Source organism: Humulus lupulus, chromosome 1, assembly GCF_963169125.1.
Source record: "Humulus lupulus chromosome 1, drHumLupu1.1, whole genome shotgun sequence".
NCBI classification, from domain to species: Eukaryota; Viridiplantae; Streptophyta; class Magnoliopsida; order Rosales; family Cannabaceae; genus Humulus; species Humulus lupulus.
The window spans coordinates 12,773,089-12,790,125 of NC_084793.1; the positions used below are offsets into that span (position 1 = coordinate 12,773,089).

The 17,037-nt window shown below is 35.0% G+C and overlaps 1 protein-coding gene across 1 annotated transcript; it reads right to left on the minus strand.

Annotated features, from left to right (window-relative positions):
- Positions 1 to 8,276: 8,276 nt before the first annotated feature.
- Positions 8,277 to 11,475, minus strand: LOC133785701 (transcription factor UNE12-like). The gene is made up of 6 exons (XM_062224919.1): positions 10,928 to 11,475; positions 9,883 to 9,996; positions 9,683 to 9,748; positions 9,258 to 9,323; positions 8,672 to 8,749; positions 8,277 to 8,575 (listed from the first exon to the last, which is right to left on the minus strand). Exons 1-6 carry the CDS (start codon positions 11,264 to 11,266, stop codon positions 8,348 to 8,350), a joined length of 891 nt encoding a protein of 296 aa, XP_062080903.1. The 5' UTR covers positions 11,267 to 11,475; the 3' UTR covers positions 8,277 to 8,347.
- Positions 11,476 to 17,037: the final 5,562 nt, after the last annotated feature.

Below are 17,037 nucleotides of genomic sequence, written 5' to 3' on the forward strand. Positions count from 1 at the left end.
TCCATCAATGGGTATCAAGACTCAGCCCCAAGAAGTCTCTTGCTGATGTAATAGATTGGTTTTTGAACCTGGTCTTCTTCTCGGACCAATACGGCACTAGCTGCATCTTCTGTGACAGCTAGGTAAAGGAAAAGAGGCTCTCCTGCCGTTGGTTTGGACAATACAGGCAGCTCGGCCAGATGCGCTTTCAGGTCGAGGAAGGCACATTCACACTCCTCTGTCCATTCGAACTTCTTATTCCCTCGGAGTAGGTTGTAGAATGGCAAGCACTTGTCGGTGTATTTAGAAATAAACCGATTAAGGGCTGCCACCCTTCCTGCCAGGCCTTGAACGTCCTTTCGCGACCGAGGTGAGGGAAGCTCGAGCAACGACCTGATCTTATCGGGGTTCACCTCGATTCCTCTAGTGTTGACAATGAAACCCAGGAATTTTCCAGATGCGACCCCGAAAGTGCACTTCTACGGGTTAAGCCTCATGCTGTATTCTCTTAGTATCTTGAAGCATTCCTCCAGGTCGGAAACATGGTTATCAGCAGTCTTCGACTTGACCAGCATGTCTTCAACATACACTTCCATGTTCTTCCCGATCTGGTTGGCAAACATCCTGTTCACCAATCTCTGGTATGTAGCACCGGTGTTCTTCAGTCTGAACGGCATGACCTTGTAACAATAGACGTTAGTTGGGGTCATGAAGCTAGTGTGCTCCTGGTCCGCCGGATTCATGGCGATCTGATTATAGCCTGAGTACGCATCCATAAAGGACATGAGCTCGTGCCCCGCCATGGCGTCTACCAATTGGTCGATCCTTGGCAAGGGGATACAGTCTTTGGGGCAAGCTTTGTTCAGATTCGAGAAGTCGATGCAGGTCCGCCATTTCCATTTGGGCTTCGGGACCAACACAAGATTGGCGACCCAGACCGGGAACTTGGCTTCGCGGATAAAGCCGCACTTTTTGAGCCGGGCTACTTCCTCTTCTAGGGCTTCAGCTCGAGTTGTTCCCAGGCGCCTCTGTTTCTGGGACTTCGCAGGCACGCTCTTATCCAAATGGAGGGTGTGCATGATGACGCTTGGACTGATTCCCACCACGTCCTCATGTGACCATTCGAACACATCCAAGTTCTCCTGCAGGAACTTGATCAGCTCCGCCTTCCTCTTGCCACAGAGGTTTTCCTGAGCTTAACCATCCGTGAGGGATTTTGTGGATCGATGTTTACCTTCTCGAGCTCTTCGATAGCTTGGAGCTCGGACTTATCCTCGCCTACCCTGGGGTCAATATCATCACTCAGGACGATATTTTCCCCTTCGGTGCTCTGAGGTTTCTCAATCTCAGGATTAGGCAAAGGTTCCTGAGATTCCTCTTCTCCATCTTGGACGGTCATCGTTAACTGCCCGGGTTTTAATTTTCCCTCCATGGAAATGTTGTAGCATTCCCTGGCAGCAAGTTGATCGCCACGGACCGTGCATATCCCCGTGGAAGAAGGGAATTTCAGCGCGAGGTGGCGGACGGAGGTGATGGCTTCAAAAGCTATAACTGTAGGTCGACCCAAAATGGCATTGTATGCGGCGGGCAAGATTATCGACCAGCACTCTCCTAACCCTCCAATTAGCAAGCTGTACTGCTACGACTAGAGGGTCATTATGAGGGAACTGAATGTGGCTGGCATCTTCTTCAGTAAAAATGATTGGTTGCCTCTCCAATCGCTGCTGCTTTGGCAGATGCTGCTTGGGGACGAACTCCACTCCATTATGAGCCTTAAGTTCATTGACGTACCTCTTTTGGGCACCTCTGCTCGTGCCAGCCAAATGAGGACCTCCAGAGATTGTGGAGATCTCTCCTCCTATCACTGGAGGAGGGACGTCCTGATCTATCCAAGACCCGGGCTGACTGACCGGGACTTCCGGAGCTGGACGGCTTGCGAGAACTCTATTCTGCGCGTACTGAGCCAACAGGCCGGCTCGGATGAGAGTCTCGATCTCATCCTTCAGGTGTCTACAGTCATTGGTATTGTGGCCAACGTTGTTGTGGAACCGGCAAAACTTGGAGGGGTCTCGCTTTCCCTTCTGGTGCTTTAACGGCTTCGGCTTCTTCCAGGGGAGGCGAGCAGAGTTTGCTAGGAAGATGTTCTCCCTAGAGTGGGTGATCTTCGTATAAGTCGCGTAGACCGGCTTAAATTTTTCTATGGACTTATTCTTCTTTGGGCCGTGCTGGTTTCCCTCGCTGCTCCCCTTTCTCTTGCCTCCACCAAACTGGTTATTGTGTGTAATGTTCTGGGTCGCTGTCACGACCTCCATTCCCACTCCAGCGGGCTGCTCAGAGACCTGGTTGGTTCCTGCAGCTGAGGCTTGTGCCTCCTCCAAGTTGATCCACCCCTGGGCCCTATTTAGGAATTCGTTTACGGAGCTGACTCCCTTCCTTTGTATCTCATTCCAAAGTCCCCCTCCGACGAGGATTCCAGTTCTCAAAGCCATGAGCTTAAAGCTGTCATCTGCGTCTCTGGCCTGAGCAGCGACGTTCGCAAATCTGCTCAGGTAAGCCTTCAGAGGCTCGTCGGGTTGTTGCCTTACGTTTGCTAGGGTGTCGGCCTTGACGCGGGCGGCCTGGGAAGCTCGGAATGCTCTCTTGAAGTCAGTAGAGAAAGTTTTCCACGAGCTGATTGACTGTTTTTTACTCTATTTGAACCATTGTCTGGCCGGCCCAGTCAATGTGGAGGGAAATATTAAACACCTCAGCTCGGGGCCAATGTTGTGGGCCATCATCAAGGTATTGAACATACCCAGGTGATCTGACGGATCTCCGTCTCCGTTGAATTTGGACAGGTGCGGCATAAGAAAACCGGGTGGGTATGCCGTTGCTGCTATGCTGGGGGCGAAGAGCTCAAGTTCGTCCCCTGAATCATATTCATCTTTTCTTTCTCTGACATGAGCTTCCTCATTAGCTCCTCCATCTGAGTCAGGCGCTGAAGGGTTTTTTCCTGATTCCCTTGGTTATTCCGGTGCTGTTCGACAGCTCCGGATCCATTGTACACGTTTGGCGGGTTATTTTCCCTCCTATCTGGAGATAGGTTATATGGGACATTCCCGCTGTCGCGTATCTCGGACAGGTCTTCCCTTGGACGAGCACGGCTGCCGTTTCCCACCGGGTCTCCCCTTTAAGAGTTAAGACGATCTCGGAGGTCGCCCCTTGGGGTGGCTTAAGGATTTTGCGCCGAGCTCAGGCATTGGCGCAAGTCTCCGCCAGAAAGGTCACTTCGGAGGCTTCCGGTCCAATAGCTCTCGTTTGAGAAGCTTGGAGCCCGCCTTTGGGGGTGAGGATCCGGGGCTTCTCTGGGCGCCCTGCTACGATGGGAAGGTCCTGCAGAAGGTGGGTTTCTCCTACTGCTCCCATAAGCTGGAATATCTCGGACTGGCAGAGGAGGAGACAGATATCTTATCGGTGAAGGAGGATGTCTGACCGGGGATGCAATCCTGGTCCCGTCAGGGCGGATCAAGTTAGGTAGGGGCCGCTCGGCTCTGCCAACCTCCGGGTCCTGCGCTCGGCGGTCTGAGCGGGGTGCAGGACGGCTGGCCGAGACGGGCTGTCGTTGTGAGCCCTCCTCAGATCTCCTTCGAGAACTCCCTCGAGCCCTCCTGGGCGTACTCGAGGGTGGAAGTGAGCTGGGAGTTGAAGTTCGGACCAATCGGCTGTACTGTTGCTTGGCCCTAGGTAGTTCTTCAAAGGTGGTCTCTCGGTGGTGCGATGAGGGAGTAGAATTTGATGTCGGGGGTCTGGCCGACCGGCTAGGCCTGGACCGATTACCCCAGCGAGACTTATGAATCTCACCTTGCCTCTTTCTGACGTTAACGTCGGTTGTAAGAGGGGGTAGTCGGGCCAACACCTCCTTAATCTGCTGGCTAGCTTTCGCCAGCTGACTCCTCAGTTAAGCATTCTCCATTTCTACCGTCGTGTAAAAATCTGGGTTCGGATTAGGTGGCTGGGGTGCCGAACTTCCAATGTCATCTTGGCCTATTGGCTGCTTGCCCGGCCGCTGTTGAACTTCAAGGTTCTGATCATCGGAGATGGCGGCATGATGGGCCTCCTGCCCATCATGTTGGTCCGCCTCGTTACCATGTCTTGAGCGAGTGACCACCATGGTTGGGTATTTGCGATAGCACTAATCTTACAAGCTCTCAATGAAAGCACCAAACTGTTGACGCGGTTCTTCGCCAACAGGTAATTAATAGAATAAGAGAATGGGATTAGTGCTAAGTAAGGAACCATAACATATGAATGATCTTAAAATAAAATGGTGATACGAATATTTTTTTAGGTGGTTCAAATGTTAAAATCCTTCTACTCCACCAGCCAATATTATTGCTAGTTTCCTGGTATTCTTTACAGGGTATTTCTTTACACAATAGAATCCAACCCTTTACAACTCCCAGGGTCTCCATATTTATAGGAGAGGGCACCTGGGGGTTGGCAAAGGGGGGTCATCTCGTGACCTTCTTACCCGTCATGTCACTTCTGTAACATTCATGATTAATTCCTAAAACCTGACAAATGAAGTGTGGTCTAATCAATAGGTAAGGGGGATAATGGGCCGCACGACCCAACCCAGTCGTGGGTGCCTGAACACGCACGTTTATGCTGCGTGTCTGAGAATTCAAGGATATGTTAGACATGTGATGTCTGATATACGCACGTTTACATTGCGTGGTTGACTTTATAAAGGGTCACAGCTTCCAACTCAAGCACGTGCCTCGAGCTGGAAGTCTTCTTAGCCTGTGGTGTCTATACTTCTGACCCGACTCATTAGTAACCTTAGTAAGCCTTTGGTTATCTCGAGCTAAAGAGGTGGGACCTGGTAACAGCAGCTCCGGGTTCGCGGCATCCACGTGGCTGACATAATTATGCCATACCTCAGCTCGCTAATAGCCCGTGGAGAATTAGGGCGTACACCTGTATTTTGTAAAATAGTTCAAATAGACCCCTAAACTTGATTTTGATGAACAAAAAATTGAATATAGTAACACAGTTCTTAGGCATAATGACTGTATTTTTGTTCTGAGATGTTAGTTTGATGACTTATTTGTGATTTTAGTTCAAAAAACTTTGATCAAAATCGGGTTTAGGTGTCTATTTGAACTATTTTAGAAAACACAAGGTCTAAAAAGTAATTTGTTAAAACAGATGGTCCAAACAGATAATGAGATAAAACACAGGGTCTAAAAATATATAAACCCTTGAGAAAACCAAATAAAAACTCCAAAAAACTAAAAAATAAAGTTAATTGTTAGACCGTATTCTAAAAATAAAAAGTTAAGAATTATATATAAATGAAACATTTTTTAAAAAACAGCATAAATGAATAAAGAATTTTCTATATCCGTATTGATGAAAAAAAACTTTTTTTTTTGTCATATTATCTATATATACACGAGAAAACCCCATTTTTTAGATATAACTATATAGGAGAATTCTTCTATAGGGGCTTCACTTTAAGCCCTACTGGTAGGGCTCTCAATGTTCTCGACCTTTGAACATTTTTCGGCACGATTTTTTTTTATGATCGTGTATATTGTAGCTATTTAGAGCATCAGCGCGATTTTCAGAAAATTCTGAATAGTTTACAGTACCGAAAACTTGGTTCAAACATGTTGTAGCACGCGTGACTAATTTTTTTTATGCGCGTGGAAAGCAACATGTTTGAACCTAGTTTTCGGTAGTGTAAACTATTCGAAATTTTCTGAAAATTTGCAGGATGCTCTAAATAGCTACAATATACACGGTCATAAAAAAAATCGCGTTGAAAACTGTTCACGGGTCGAGAAACACTGAGAGTCCTACCGGTAGGGCTTAAAGTGAAGCCCCTATAAAAGAATTGTCCTAACTATATATAGAGAGATATTATATTACTAAATACAAAAAATATGCAATATGCACGTTTGCTTAGTTTTATTTATAGAATTTATTAATTATTTTTATTAAATTTATATTAATGTCATATAAATTTCAAATAAATATCTTATTTCAATTAAATAATTCATTTATTTTTGTTTAAGTTTATGTTTTTTATAGTTTTTGAATTTGGGAGTGACAACAAGAGATTATATATTATATGTTTAATATAATATTAAATATTATACGTGTATTTTAAGTTTCTAGCTAGTTTTTTTAAAAAAGCAATTTGTTGTTAATTCATAGTAGATTATATTATATGTTTAATATGATATTATTCTAATAAGTGAGTTTATAATTAATTAAATTTTATTTAAGTTATAAAATATATTATTTTATTATTTTTATATAATTATCATTGTAAAATATCTCAAAACTATCATATTTTAATTTGTTTAATTATTTATTATTTTTAAATAATTATCATTGTAAAATATCTCAAAAATATTCTATTTTAATTTGTTTAATTATTTATTATTTTTAAATAATTATCATTATAAAATATCTCAAAAATATCTTATTTTAATTTTTTTAATTATTTATTTTATTTTATTTAAGTTTAAGTGTTTACAAACTACTATTAAATATAAAAATATTCTGTTAAATAGAAAAATATTCTGTTAAAATTAATACTAAAAATAAATAAAAAACCATTAAAATCAATAATTTCATTTATTTACACTTATTATATAGAAGAATATTGTATTTGTAACTTCTCTTTTAAAAAAAAAACTGTATAAAAAGAAAAAGATAAAGATATTACACTACAAATGTTTAAAATAAATTGTATAAAAAAATATATATTTTCATACAAAAAAAAACTATAGGTCACCAACAATAAAAAAAAATTAAAAATGATGGTAAAATCATTCGTTATATAAATATATATAATTTAGACGAATGTTTAAATATTTATTTTGATTCTGTTAGATTTTTTTTTAATAAATGTATTGTTTTATTTATGGTGAACTAAAATTTGAAATAAAATAACAAACTTTTAAATAAAATCCTATTTGATAGGTTTGAAATACAAATTTAAATTACAAACTATTCTTTACCTCTTAAACAATTTCTTAGTCCCTAATTTCACAAAAACAAATATGTCTACTTCTCTGGCAAAAGTAAAATTATCTAAGAGCTCTACAAAAATAGATATTCGATCAAGAAACTACGGCACTTGTGATACTAACAATGATAATGGTGGATTGTATAAGTACACTTCTCTCAAAGATTTGCTGCCACCCAAACCTGTTCATCTTCTTCAACCAAATACTTCTACTTCTTCTTCTTGTGACCATAAAATAGACATAGTGGTAGTAGTACAAGATGGCCATGATCATGATCACACAGGATTATTATCTTCGTTTGTGGATGAGGATGATAATGGTTGCTTCAAGTGTTTGGGAGCCAATGTGTTCACTTCTCCAATATGTAGGTGGTTTCTTTGATATCTTTTACTTTATTCATCTATTTATTTTGTTGAATCTTTTTGTTTATGTTTTATTAGGAATATTCTTCTACTTGGGAAATCTTAATTGAATATTCACTTTACTAATCAATAGAACACTTGTGATCAACTTTCTTCCCATGGTTTTATTTAGTATGATTTGAAAAAAAGATTGGAGACTTGATTCATAAAACCTGCAAATGTTATTTAGTACAATTACTATAATATTTTCTTATATACGATCCACATGTTGAAATTGGTTTATATTTATTACATGTTGAAATGGTATGCCTTTGGTGTTCAAAGTTTATCTCTTCTCCAATGATTATCCTCCAATAATGGATCACGAGGAGATTTGATAAAAAAGCAGCACTACTCATTTTCTGCTGACTTTGCCAACATTTTTATTTTTTAAACTAGCAACCATAACATAATCCATTTTAACTTTGGAATTACATTCGTCTAAAATACTTTACCAAAGAGAAAAATAATTAAAATTACATATATAATATTATATATATGTACTCCTCTATCTCTTTTAAGAGGTCCCACAACAACCCACTATACCAAAAATGAGAGAGAGAGCCCCACTAACAAAGTGCTTTCATCATTTCCCACTAAGTCCACACCCCACCATTGAATACTAAAAAGAAGAGCATATCAAGTGAGCTTTGACAATTCTTCTCCTTTACTTGACTTGGCAAAGGGCAAGAAGGGCCTGCTTGCATTTTTAAGAGCATTGACATCGAACCCTCTTTTGAATAAAGAAAAGGGAAAAGCAACAACTATGGCATCTGACATCGATTGCATTTTGAAGCAACTTAATATGGGGTTGGAATAGGACGAATAAGACTGGGACCTAGGAGCATCTACTGAGAGCTTTCTTTCTTTCTTTCTTTTCTTTTCCCTTCTCTTCTTTTCCCTTGGGACTTCATAAGGGAATGCAAGACCCTTTTCAGAGGTCTATGAAGGGGGATTTGTTTCAGGCTTAACACTAGAGGTGTCCGGTGGTTGGGAATGGTATATTGCTGAGGCCAGTGAAATGGGCATGATGCAAAGAGCCTTTGATTGAAGAAACTGCATCGCAGCCCCAACATTTTCTTCCATTAGCTTAGCGACTTGTCGTTCGGTGCCATCACTCGACCACTTATCCCACGCCGGTTGATTTCTCCCTCCTTCACTACCTTCTTCCTGTAAGGGAAAAAAAAGGAGAGATATTGTTTTTGACTGGATTATAATATGAATTGAAACACTGTCAGTCAACAACATGAAATTTATATTCTATACCTCAACTGAGGATAGTGGAATATCCGTTACAAGTGGTGCAACTGCACCAGCTCCGCCCAATCTACTCATGCTCAAAACCTGTAGAGTAGATGATGAGTAAAATATTTAAAAATTGAACAAATCACCTTTCTTTTTCTGAAATGATTGTTACTATTGAAACTAAGCCCCATTGCTATCCTGCCCTACCTCCCTCACAGATCAGAATCCCCATCTCCCACTTGTTTGACCAAACGCTCTTTAAAGCCCTTTAGATAAATTAGAGGGAAAAAAAAATCTACCCACTTTGGTGTTAACCATATGATTATGATCATTATGCTCCTGATATAGTGTATTTTGTTGCCAATTAAGTTAACATAAGATGTTTAGACAAAGCAGAAAAGGGATATGAGGAAACAATACCACTTGATTAGGCAGCTACAACTTCAGACCAACATGATTTCACTAAGTAAATGCTCGGACAGAAATGGGGGGGTGGATAAACAAAGTTCCAAATGGTAATTGATGGGGAAAGTGGCTATTCTAAAGGTTTCATGATGTTTACGAGCTCAGCTACATAACCGACAGAGAAATTAGAAAATTTATTTACCTTCACCTGAAGCCTTAAGAACTTCACATAATCTACTATTTCATCTAGCATGGCAGCTCTATCCGTCTGCATGAAAAAGGAGATTATAAGCGATGTAGGTGCAGAGATGATGCTGAATAAAACATTATTGCAGTGACTTATCCAAACCATCTCTGAATAAGTCTGAACCATTTTTTTTTTCAAAAGGAACCCAACAAGGACATAAAAACACACATGAAAACAAATTTTAATTTTGTCCATACTGTGTGTAATGTTTTTGCACAAAAGACTACACACCTTCCCTCCCATTTTTTTTTTTCAGTTTGGGGGAGCAAGGGATTTAAGTTCACGCATAAAAAAAAATAGTTTTATCATAACTCTTAAAGTGAATACAAATGCATACTGTAACAATAAAATCATATAAGGCAAGTAAAAAAGAAATTTGCCTTGTTAACACTAGGAACCAGCTCCTGTAATGCCCTGATTCGTTCTGCTATTCTTTCTCGACGCAACTGCATAAAAATTGAAAATCAAGAATGATTGGAGGGAATAATTAACCACAAATGAAAAGCGTACAAAATCAAATCACTGCCTGAACTCTGTTCCCTTAACTTATCCATGAGCTGTTTTCTTGTATCATTCTTACCCGCTCAGCAATGCTGTGTGGATCAGTAGCTTGGCCTCGTCTAGCCCGTACCCTTGGTCGCATTGCTGGTGGATGTGGTGCTACAGTAGAAGGCATTGGCTGGCCATGAAAAACCTGCAAAACAAGACCAATTTCATCACGCAGAACAACTATGACAGGAAGTCATGCCTGTTTCTTTAAATTATGATAATTACCCATTTGATAATTATGAAGAAGGAGGTTGATGACGGCAAATTAGGAGTATTTAATATCGACTTTATAAGTATTTGAAATCTATATCTATATCAGCTTAAGTGTATCATAAAGCTTGAACGTGTGAAAAATCAGTGACAGAAATTTAATAATCTTACTCCGATTTAGATTGGTTGCTACTTCCATGGTTCGACTACATATCAAATATGTTGTGGTTCCGAGGATTAAAGAGCCATCCGTAAGGCAACCCTCAAAATAATTCCTATCAATTAAGAACCTACTGCCTATGTAAATGTATTCAAAGGCACAAACAAAAGAATGGAAAACAATCATAACCTTATTTCTTCATAATTGTTTTTCCTATGTATCATAAACTCATTTCTACAATTATAAACCCAAATGAAATCTCATCTACCAACTCCTATCCAAACCAAGAAAGCCTTGTATAAGGCATTTAAACTTTGCCCAATATCACACTCACATGCACAACCATGACTTTTTTTTTACATGTTTTGATTTGCTTTCATCTCATCCCACACCTCCACACTTTCCAAAATGGCTTTTGATTTGATTTATCATCTAGTTCCCTCAAACAAACAAGAGGTGTCCTCTTGAGTAACCTTTCGGAGAGTACAGTTATAATTAAAACAAGTGAAATAAGGTCAGAAAAGCAAGGTGCTTCAACACTCAAATTTGAGGACAAGCAAGCTTCGAATAAATCAGTGGAAAGAAATACAAAACAAAAATATTAAGATTCAACATCTCTGTCTAATTCAATCACTTTAAGCGAAAACAAATTAAACCCAAAATAGAAAGAGAAAAAAAATATGCAATAACTCCAAAACAATCTTACATTTTTCACAGTGGAAGCTCTACCATCAACGACGTCATCACGAAATCGCTTCCCACTCCCAGATGCCTCCTCGGGCTTCAAAAAGCCTGCTTTCCCTTGCTCCAAGCTCAACCCCAAAGGAAACACCGATCCAGGATACCCAGCACCGCCACCACCAACGGAAGGAATATGGCCGGGGCCGTCGCCGGAGCTGAGCTGGAGCATCATCGGACCTCCATGCGTTCCAGAAAGGCCACCGTCGCTTCCCGTTAAGTTATTATCGGCCGAACCGAAAGATGGGTAGCCGAGAATTTGCTCGAGGAAATCGTCGGCCGGGGCGTCTGAGGGGTTGTTCGCCATGAGTGTGAAGTAGCAGAACAGAGCCGAATCGAATGAGTAGACGAGCTAGCTACATGCAAGAAGAGATTGAATTGAGCTGAGTTGAGTTGAGTCGAGTCGAGTTCTACTTAGCTTTGCTTTCTGATTTTCCTTTTTTTTTAATTAAAAAAATAAGTAAGAAAATATAATTCTACATTCGCAGTGGTGAGAGCGATGAGAAGAAGTTGAAAGTTGAAACGAAAAGGAGAAGGTGGCTTTATCCTACTTAAAAAATGTCGTCTTTTACAAAATGGGCCTCTTTTTCAAAATAATTACAACTTCTTGTCATTTTTCTTTTCTTTTCTTTTTGTTATCACAATTTTAAAATTATTATTTTAAGTGTAATTTCACTACAAACCTCATAAATTTTTTTGTTTTGCAAAAATATCCTGAATTATAATACTTATAAAATTTTGCCTATTTCATCCAAAATAGTAATGGTTCAATAATATAATAATTATTTTTTTTATTAATTAATTAATTTTTAATTAAAAATAAATAAATAAAAATTATTTAAAAAATATATTAATCTTTAAAAAAAAAAAAAAATTTAATTTAAAATCAATTAATTAATAAACAAATTTTTTTTAATATTTTTTAACTCACTTTATTAAACTATTACTATTTTGAACGAAATAGACAAAAATCACCAGTGTTATAATTCAATTCAAGGAATTATATTACATTGTTTTTTGATTGAGTGTATAAATATTTGTTTTGAAAATGTTATATTATTAACTATATCATTTGAAAGCTAGAAAAAAAAAATCTTTAAATTTAAATACGTTCAAGACCATAGCACCTTCACCATAGAACCAAAAACAAAATCATAAACTGTGTGATGACAAATAGCATTTTGTGCCTGTGTATTTTGGTATTTATATAAGTTTATATAAATTGAGTCACTTAAACTTGTAAAATTTATGTATATATATTTATATGGTGATCGAGATATGTAGCTTTTAAATTACCCTAAAAATATATTTTTAATTTTAAATTTTATAATTTTTTGGATACTGTGTTTTGCCTCATTACATGTTTGGGTCTTATGTTTTAACAAATTATTTGTTAGGTCTTATATTTTATAAAATTGTTCAAATAGACTCTTAAACTCAATTTTAATCAAATTTTTTTTAACTAAAATCACAAATAAATAACTAAATTAACAATTCAAAACAAAAAAAACACAATAATTCTACCTTATAATTTTGTTGTTGTATTCAATTTTTTCTTCATCAAAATTGAGTTTAGGGATCTATTTGAACAATTTTACAAAACACAAAGTCCAAAAAATAATTTGTTAAAATACAATATACAAACAATTAACAAAATAAAATACATGATCTAAAAAAATATAAAATATTAATTTAATATTTTTTTTCTTCTAAAATATTAATCTTTCACCTAGAGCATTCCCAGTGAATTATGTAAAATACAAATTCTTTTAAAATATAAAGAAAACTATAAAACACCACTCAATCTCACTTTCCTTATTTTAATTTTTCTTTACAAAAAATACTAGAATATATTCTCTACATTTCTATGTTACTATTTATCATTTAAACTTTTTTTTAATAATATTATTTACTTTTATTCTAATTAAAATAGATTGAAAAAATATAAAGAACCAAGGTTAAATGTAAAATAAATATAAATGATTTTGATGATGAATTTAAAAAATTAAGATAAAATATTATTAAAAGTGATCTTAGATTTTTATTCAAGGTCAAGATATTGATTTATACTTTGTAATATTAAAGTAATTATTCATAATTTCAGCAAATGATTTAGTAAGGCCAATTTTTTAACTATTTATAAACATTGATTCTTAGTCGTTTTTCGAATGATTGACATTTAGACTTTTACTTTAGAAAAAGAAAAACAATGTTTACGTTAACAATTCGAGATTAATAATGAGAGGTGAGTCTTAATCTATGGATGACAATATTTTAACAATATTAAAGAAAGTATTTTAGTGGATTAGTCATAAAATTTTATAATTTTTCATTTTACATCCTGGAGAGTATTATTTTTTTTTTTGAGTTATTAAAAATAATTAAGCTAAAAAGTTAGTTTGAAAAAAAAAACCTAGGAACTTTACAATGAGCAGAATTAGGTTTAGATCCGTTTGGTGTACAGTATCTTATGTCTATGACTGTGGCTGTGAAAACAACTCGTGTGTCATTATTATTGTCGGACTTTTATGTTTTTCTTTATTTTATTTTGTGAAAGTTATTTATTTTATTATTACTATTATTATTATTTATTCCACTTCAATTTCCATATGATTTGGCTCAGGAAAACTTGGGACAAGTTGATAACAAATGCTTTTTATTTATCACAAGTATCTGCCGCACACTTTCTTTCTTTATTTTATTTTAAAAAAAGTTTATACCTTTTTTAGACACGATATTTTTTTCAATTACATATTTTGACTTTGTATTTTAAAAAATTTATTTTTGGACCCCATATTTTATAAAATAATTCAAATATACCTCTAAACTCAATTTTGAATAAGAAAAAAGTAAATATAACAACACAATTTTTAAGTAGAATAATTTTATTTTTGTTCTAAATTATTAGTATGGTGAATTAGCTATGATTTCAACAGAAAACTTTTACCAAAATCAGGTTTATGGTTCTATTTGAACCATATTACAAAATACAGGGTCTAAACAAGTAATATAACAAAACACAAGGTCCAAAAATGTATAAACTCTTTTAAAATAAATTATATTTCTTCTATATAAAAAGTGTGTAGATAACAGAAATTATTAGTTTTAATAGATTTTAATTTTTTTCCGTTATCTTTAACAGAATATTTTCATATTTAACGGTAGATTGTAAACATGAATTCAACTTAAATAATTAAACAAATTAAAATATGATATTTTTAAGATATTTTACAATAATAATTGTTTAAAAATAATAAAATCATATGCTTTATAACTTAAATAAAATTTAATTAAACTTAAAGAAAAGCATAATTAAACACACATATGTTTAATAGTGTGTTTTTATTTAGGGTTTATACATTTTTTGGACTCTGTGTTTTTTTTCATTACCTGTTTGGACCCTGTATTTTGAAAAATTACTTTTTGGATCATATGTTTTGTAAAATGGTTAAAATAGAACCCTAAACCCGATTTTGGTCAATGTTTTCTCAACTAAAATCACAAATAATTTACCAAACTAACAATTCAGAACAAAAATAAAATCATTCTGCTTAAAAACTGTGTTGTTATATTCAATTTTTTCTTCATCAAAATTGAGTTTAGGGTTCTATTTTAACAATTTTACAAAACATAGGGTCCAAAAAGTAATTTGTCAAAACACAGGATCCAAACAGGTAATGGGGAAAAACACAGGGTCTAAAAAGACATAAACCCTTTTATTTATTAATTTATAACAAATTTAATTAAACCACGTGTTTTAATAAATTTAAAATTCACGTATAAAATTAATATTATATTAAACATATAATATATAATCTTTTATTATCACTACGAAATTCAAAAACTAGAACAAGTATAAACTTAAACAAAAATAAATTAATTAAAATAAGATATTTTATGATAATTTAAATAATTAAATCATATTTATTTAAAAATAATAAAGTCATACGTATCATTTTTTTAATCTTATAAATTTGTGTAATAATTTGTTTTTTATCAGGTGATTGAAGCTCTTTTTTTTCATCAAATTCACCAAAAGACATTGTGAGATATATTAGAAACTAAAAATAGTTGATGCATGTATACTATTCTACACTATGATTTTTTCTATTCTTATGTTATTTCTATTATTAATTTATTTTTAAATATTATCGTAATTTATATATGTGTCATGTAGCCATGTAAATATATATTTACGTCAATATTGTGTTTAAATATTATATATGTAGAGATTATCGATATAAATATTTATATATACTATAAAACTATAATTCATTCTATTATATATATATTTTTTAAAAGTGAACCAGTTTTTATTAAAATTATAGACAATGTTTTGTCCTAAATTTTTTTTATACATTTATGCCGTACATTATATTAAACACTTTTGATTTATTTCTATGGTATTGTTTATTTATTTAAAATTTATATGATAATTAAAAAAATATAATAAAATAAATATATATTTGAATAAACATGTTAATTACAATTTTAAAACTAAGCAAACTTACATTTACATTGTTGTTTTTACTTAGAATACGGAATAAATGTGTGATTGCTGACGCCAACCTTATGATTGGGAAGAGTAGTCAAGTGAGTTTAGCTTGTTGTTCTTGAGTATGTATGCTTAAAGTTTTAAAATAAAGCTTAACTCAATGTTTGGCAGAGAAGAAAGAAAATTTAAGAAAAAGAAAGAAATTAATTTTTATTTAAGTTGTTTGGTATTGAGTTGTGTATTTATGTTTCTTACTATTATATTATAATATTTATTTTAGTTTATTTAAAATGATGTTATTTTAGTGAATTTTCACGAGAAATTTTTTTAGTGGAAACCACCTATATTATTCTCTCAATTTTTTATTTTTCTTATTATTTCTTCCTTACCAAATAACCTCAAATTTTGTTATCTATCTAATTTGTTCCCTCTCGTTTTTCTCATTTACCAAACATTGTCTAATGATTTTAAGTTATTGTGAAAATACCAGTTTGGTTCTTGTGTTTTGACCGAATGCTCGATCGGCCTCTGTATTTTATTAAATGACAATTCAGACCTTATGTTTTGCAAAACATATTAATTTGGACCATAAACCCAATTTAAGTCAAATTATTTTTCAATATGACCAAATTTCGCTCATATGTTTATAATTATTGAATTTATTAAATAATCAAAAATATAAAATAAATATAAAATTTTAAAAATAAAAAAATTATTTTAATTAAATAAAACTTTAAAATAATTGTAATTCCCATTACAATAAGGAAAATAATTGCAATAAAACTTTAAAAAAATCATTCAAACCCAGATTTAAGCAACAATACAACTTCTATAAAAAAAAAAACTTGTAGACCATTAGAACAATCTCACCCATAACTGGGGCAACAAAATCTCAAAGGCATATACAATACACAATCCAAAGTCAAGTAGAAAAAAAATTACAAATTTGAAATCAACAAAAGCACCTAAATCTAAAACACATTCAAGAAATGATAAAAATTTTAGATAAATTGTGTACCAAGCCATTGTCTCAGCAACAGCCCAACCATGAAGACTTCAACCCCCAATCTCCCTCCGAGACTTCACTGCAAGATTCGACGAAAGCTTCCTCTCGGAGACATGGTCAATCTCACTAAGTTGAAGAACTCGACACTCAGACCGACGAGATGTTAAAGTTGCTCCTTGGATCCACTACAAAACCCATAAAAATTGAAGCGTGGGAATGGGTCAACTTACGAAAATCTTTTGCAAACCCATGAACAAGAATTGGAAAAAGGTGATGTACAAGGGTTGTCTTTGAACTGGACTCATCAATTTCAGGTTGGATCTCCTCGCTTGCACACAACCAAATCTGGTGGAGGTGGAATCACCAGGCGGCGCACGAACCAGGATTATTGCGGGGTATCACTGGTGGGGGCAATAAAGATTGTAGTTGACGGAGGCGAAAGTGATGGTGGTTGAAGATTAGGCGAGACGAAGTTGCACGAAATGGGCGGACTGGGTTCAATGTGGAAGAACGAGACCTAAGAAGATGGTGGAAGGCGGCGGCGGTGACTGTTAAGAGCACCGGTGTTGGGAGAGAT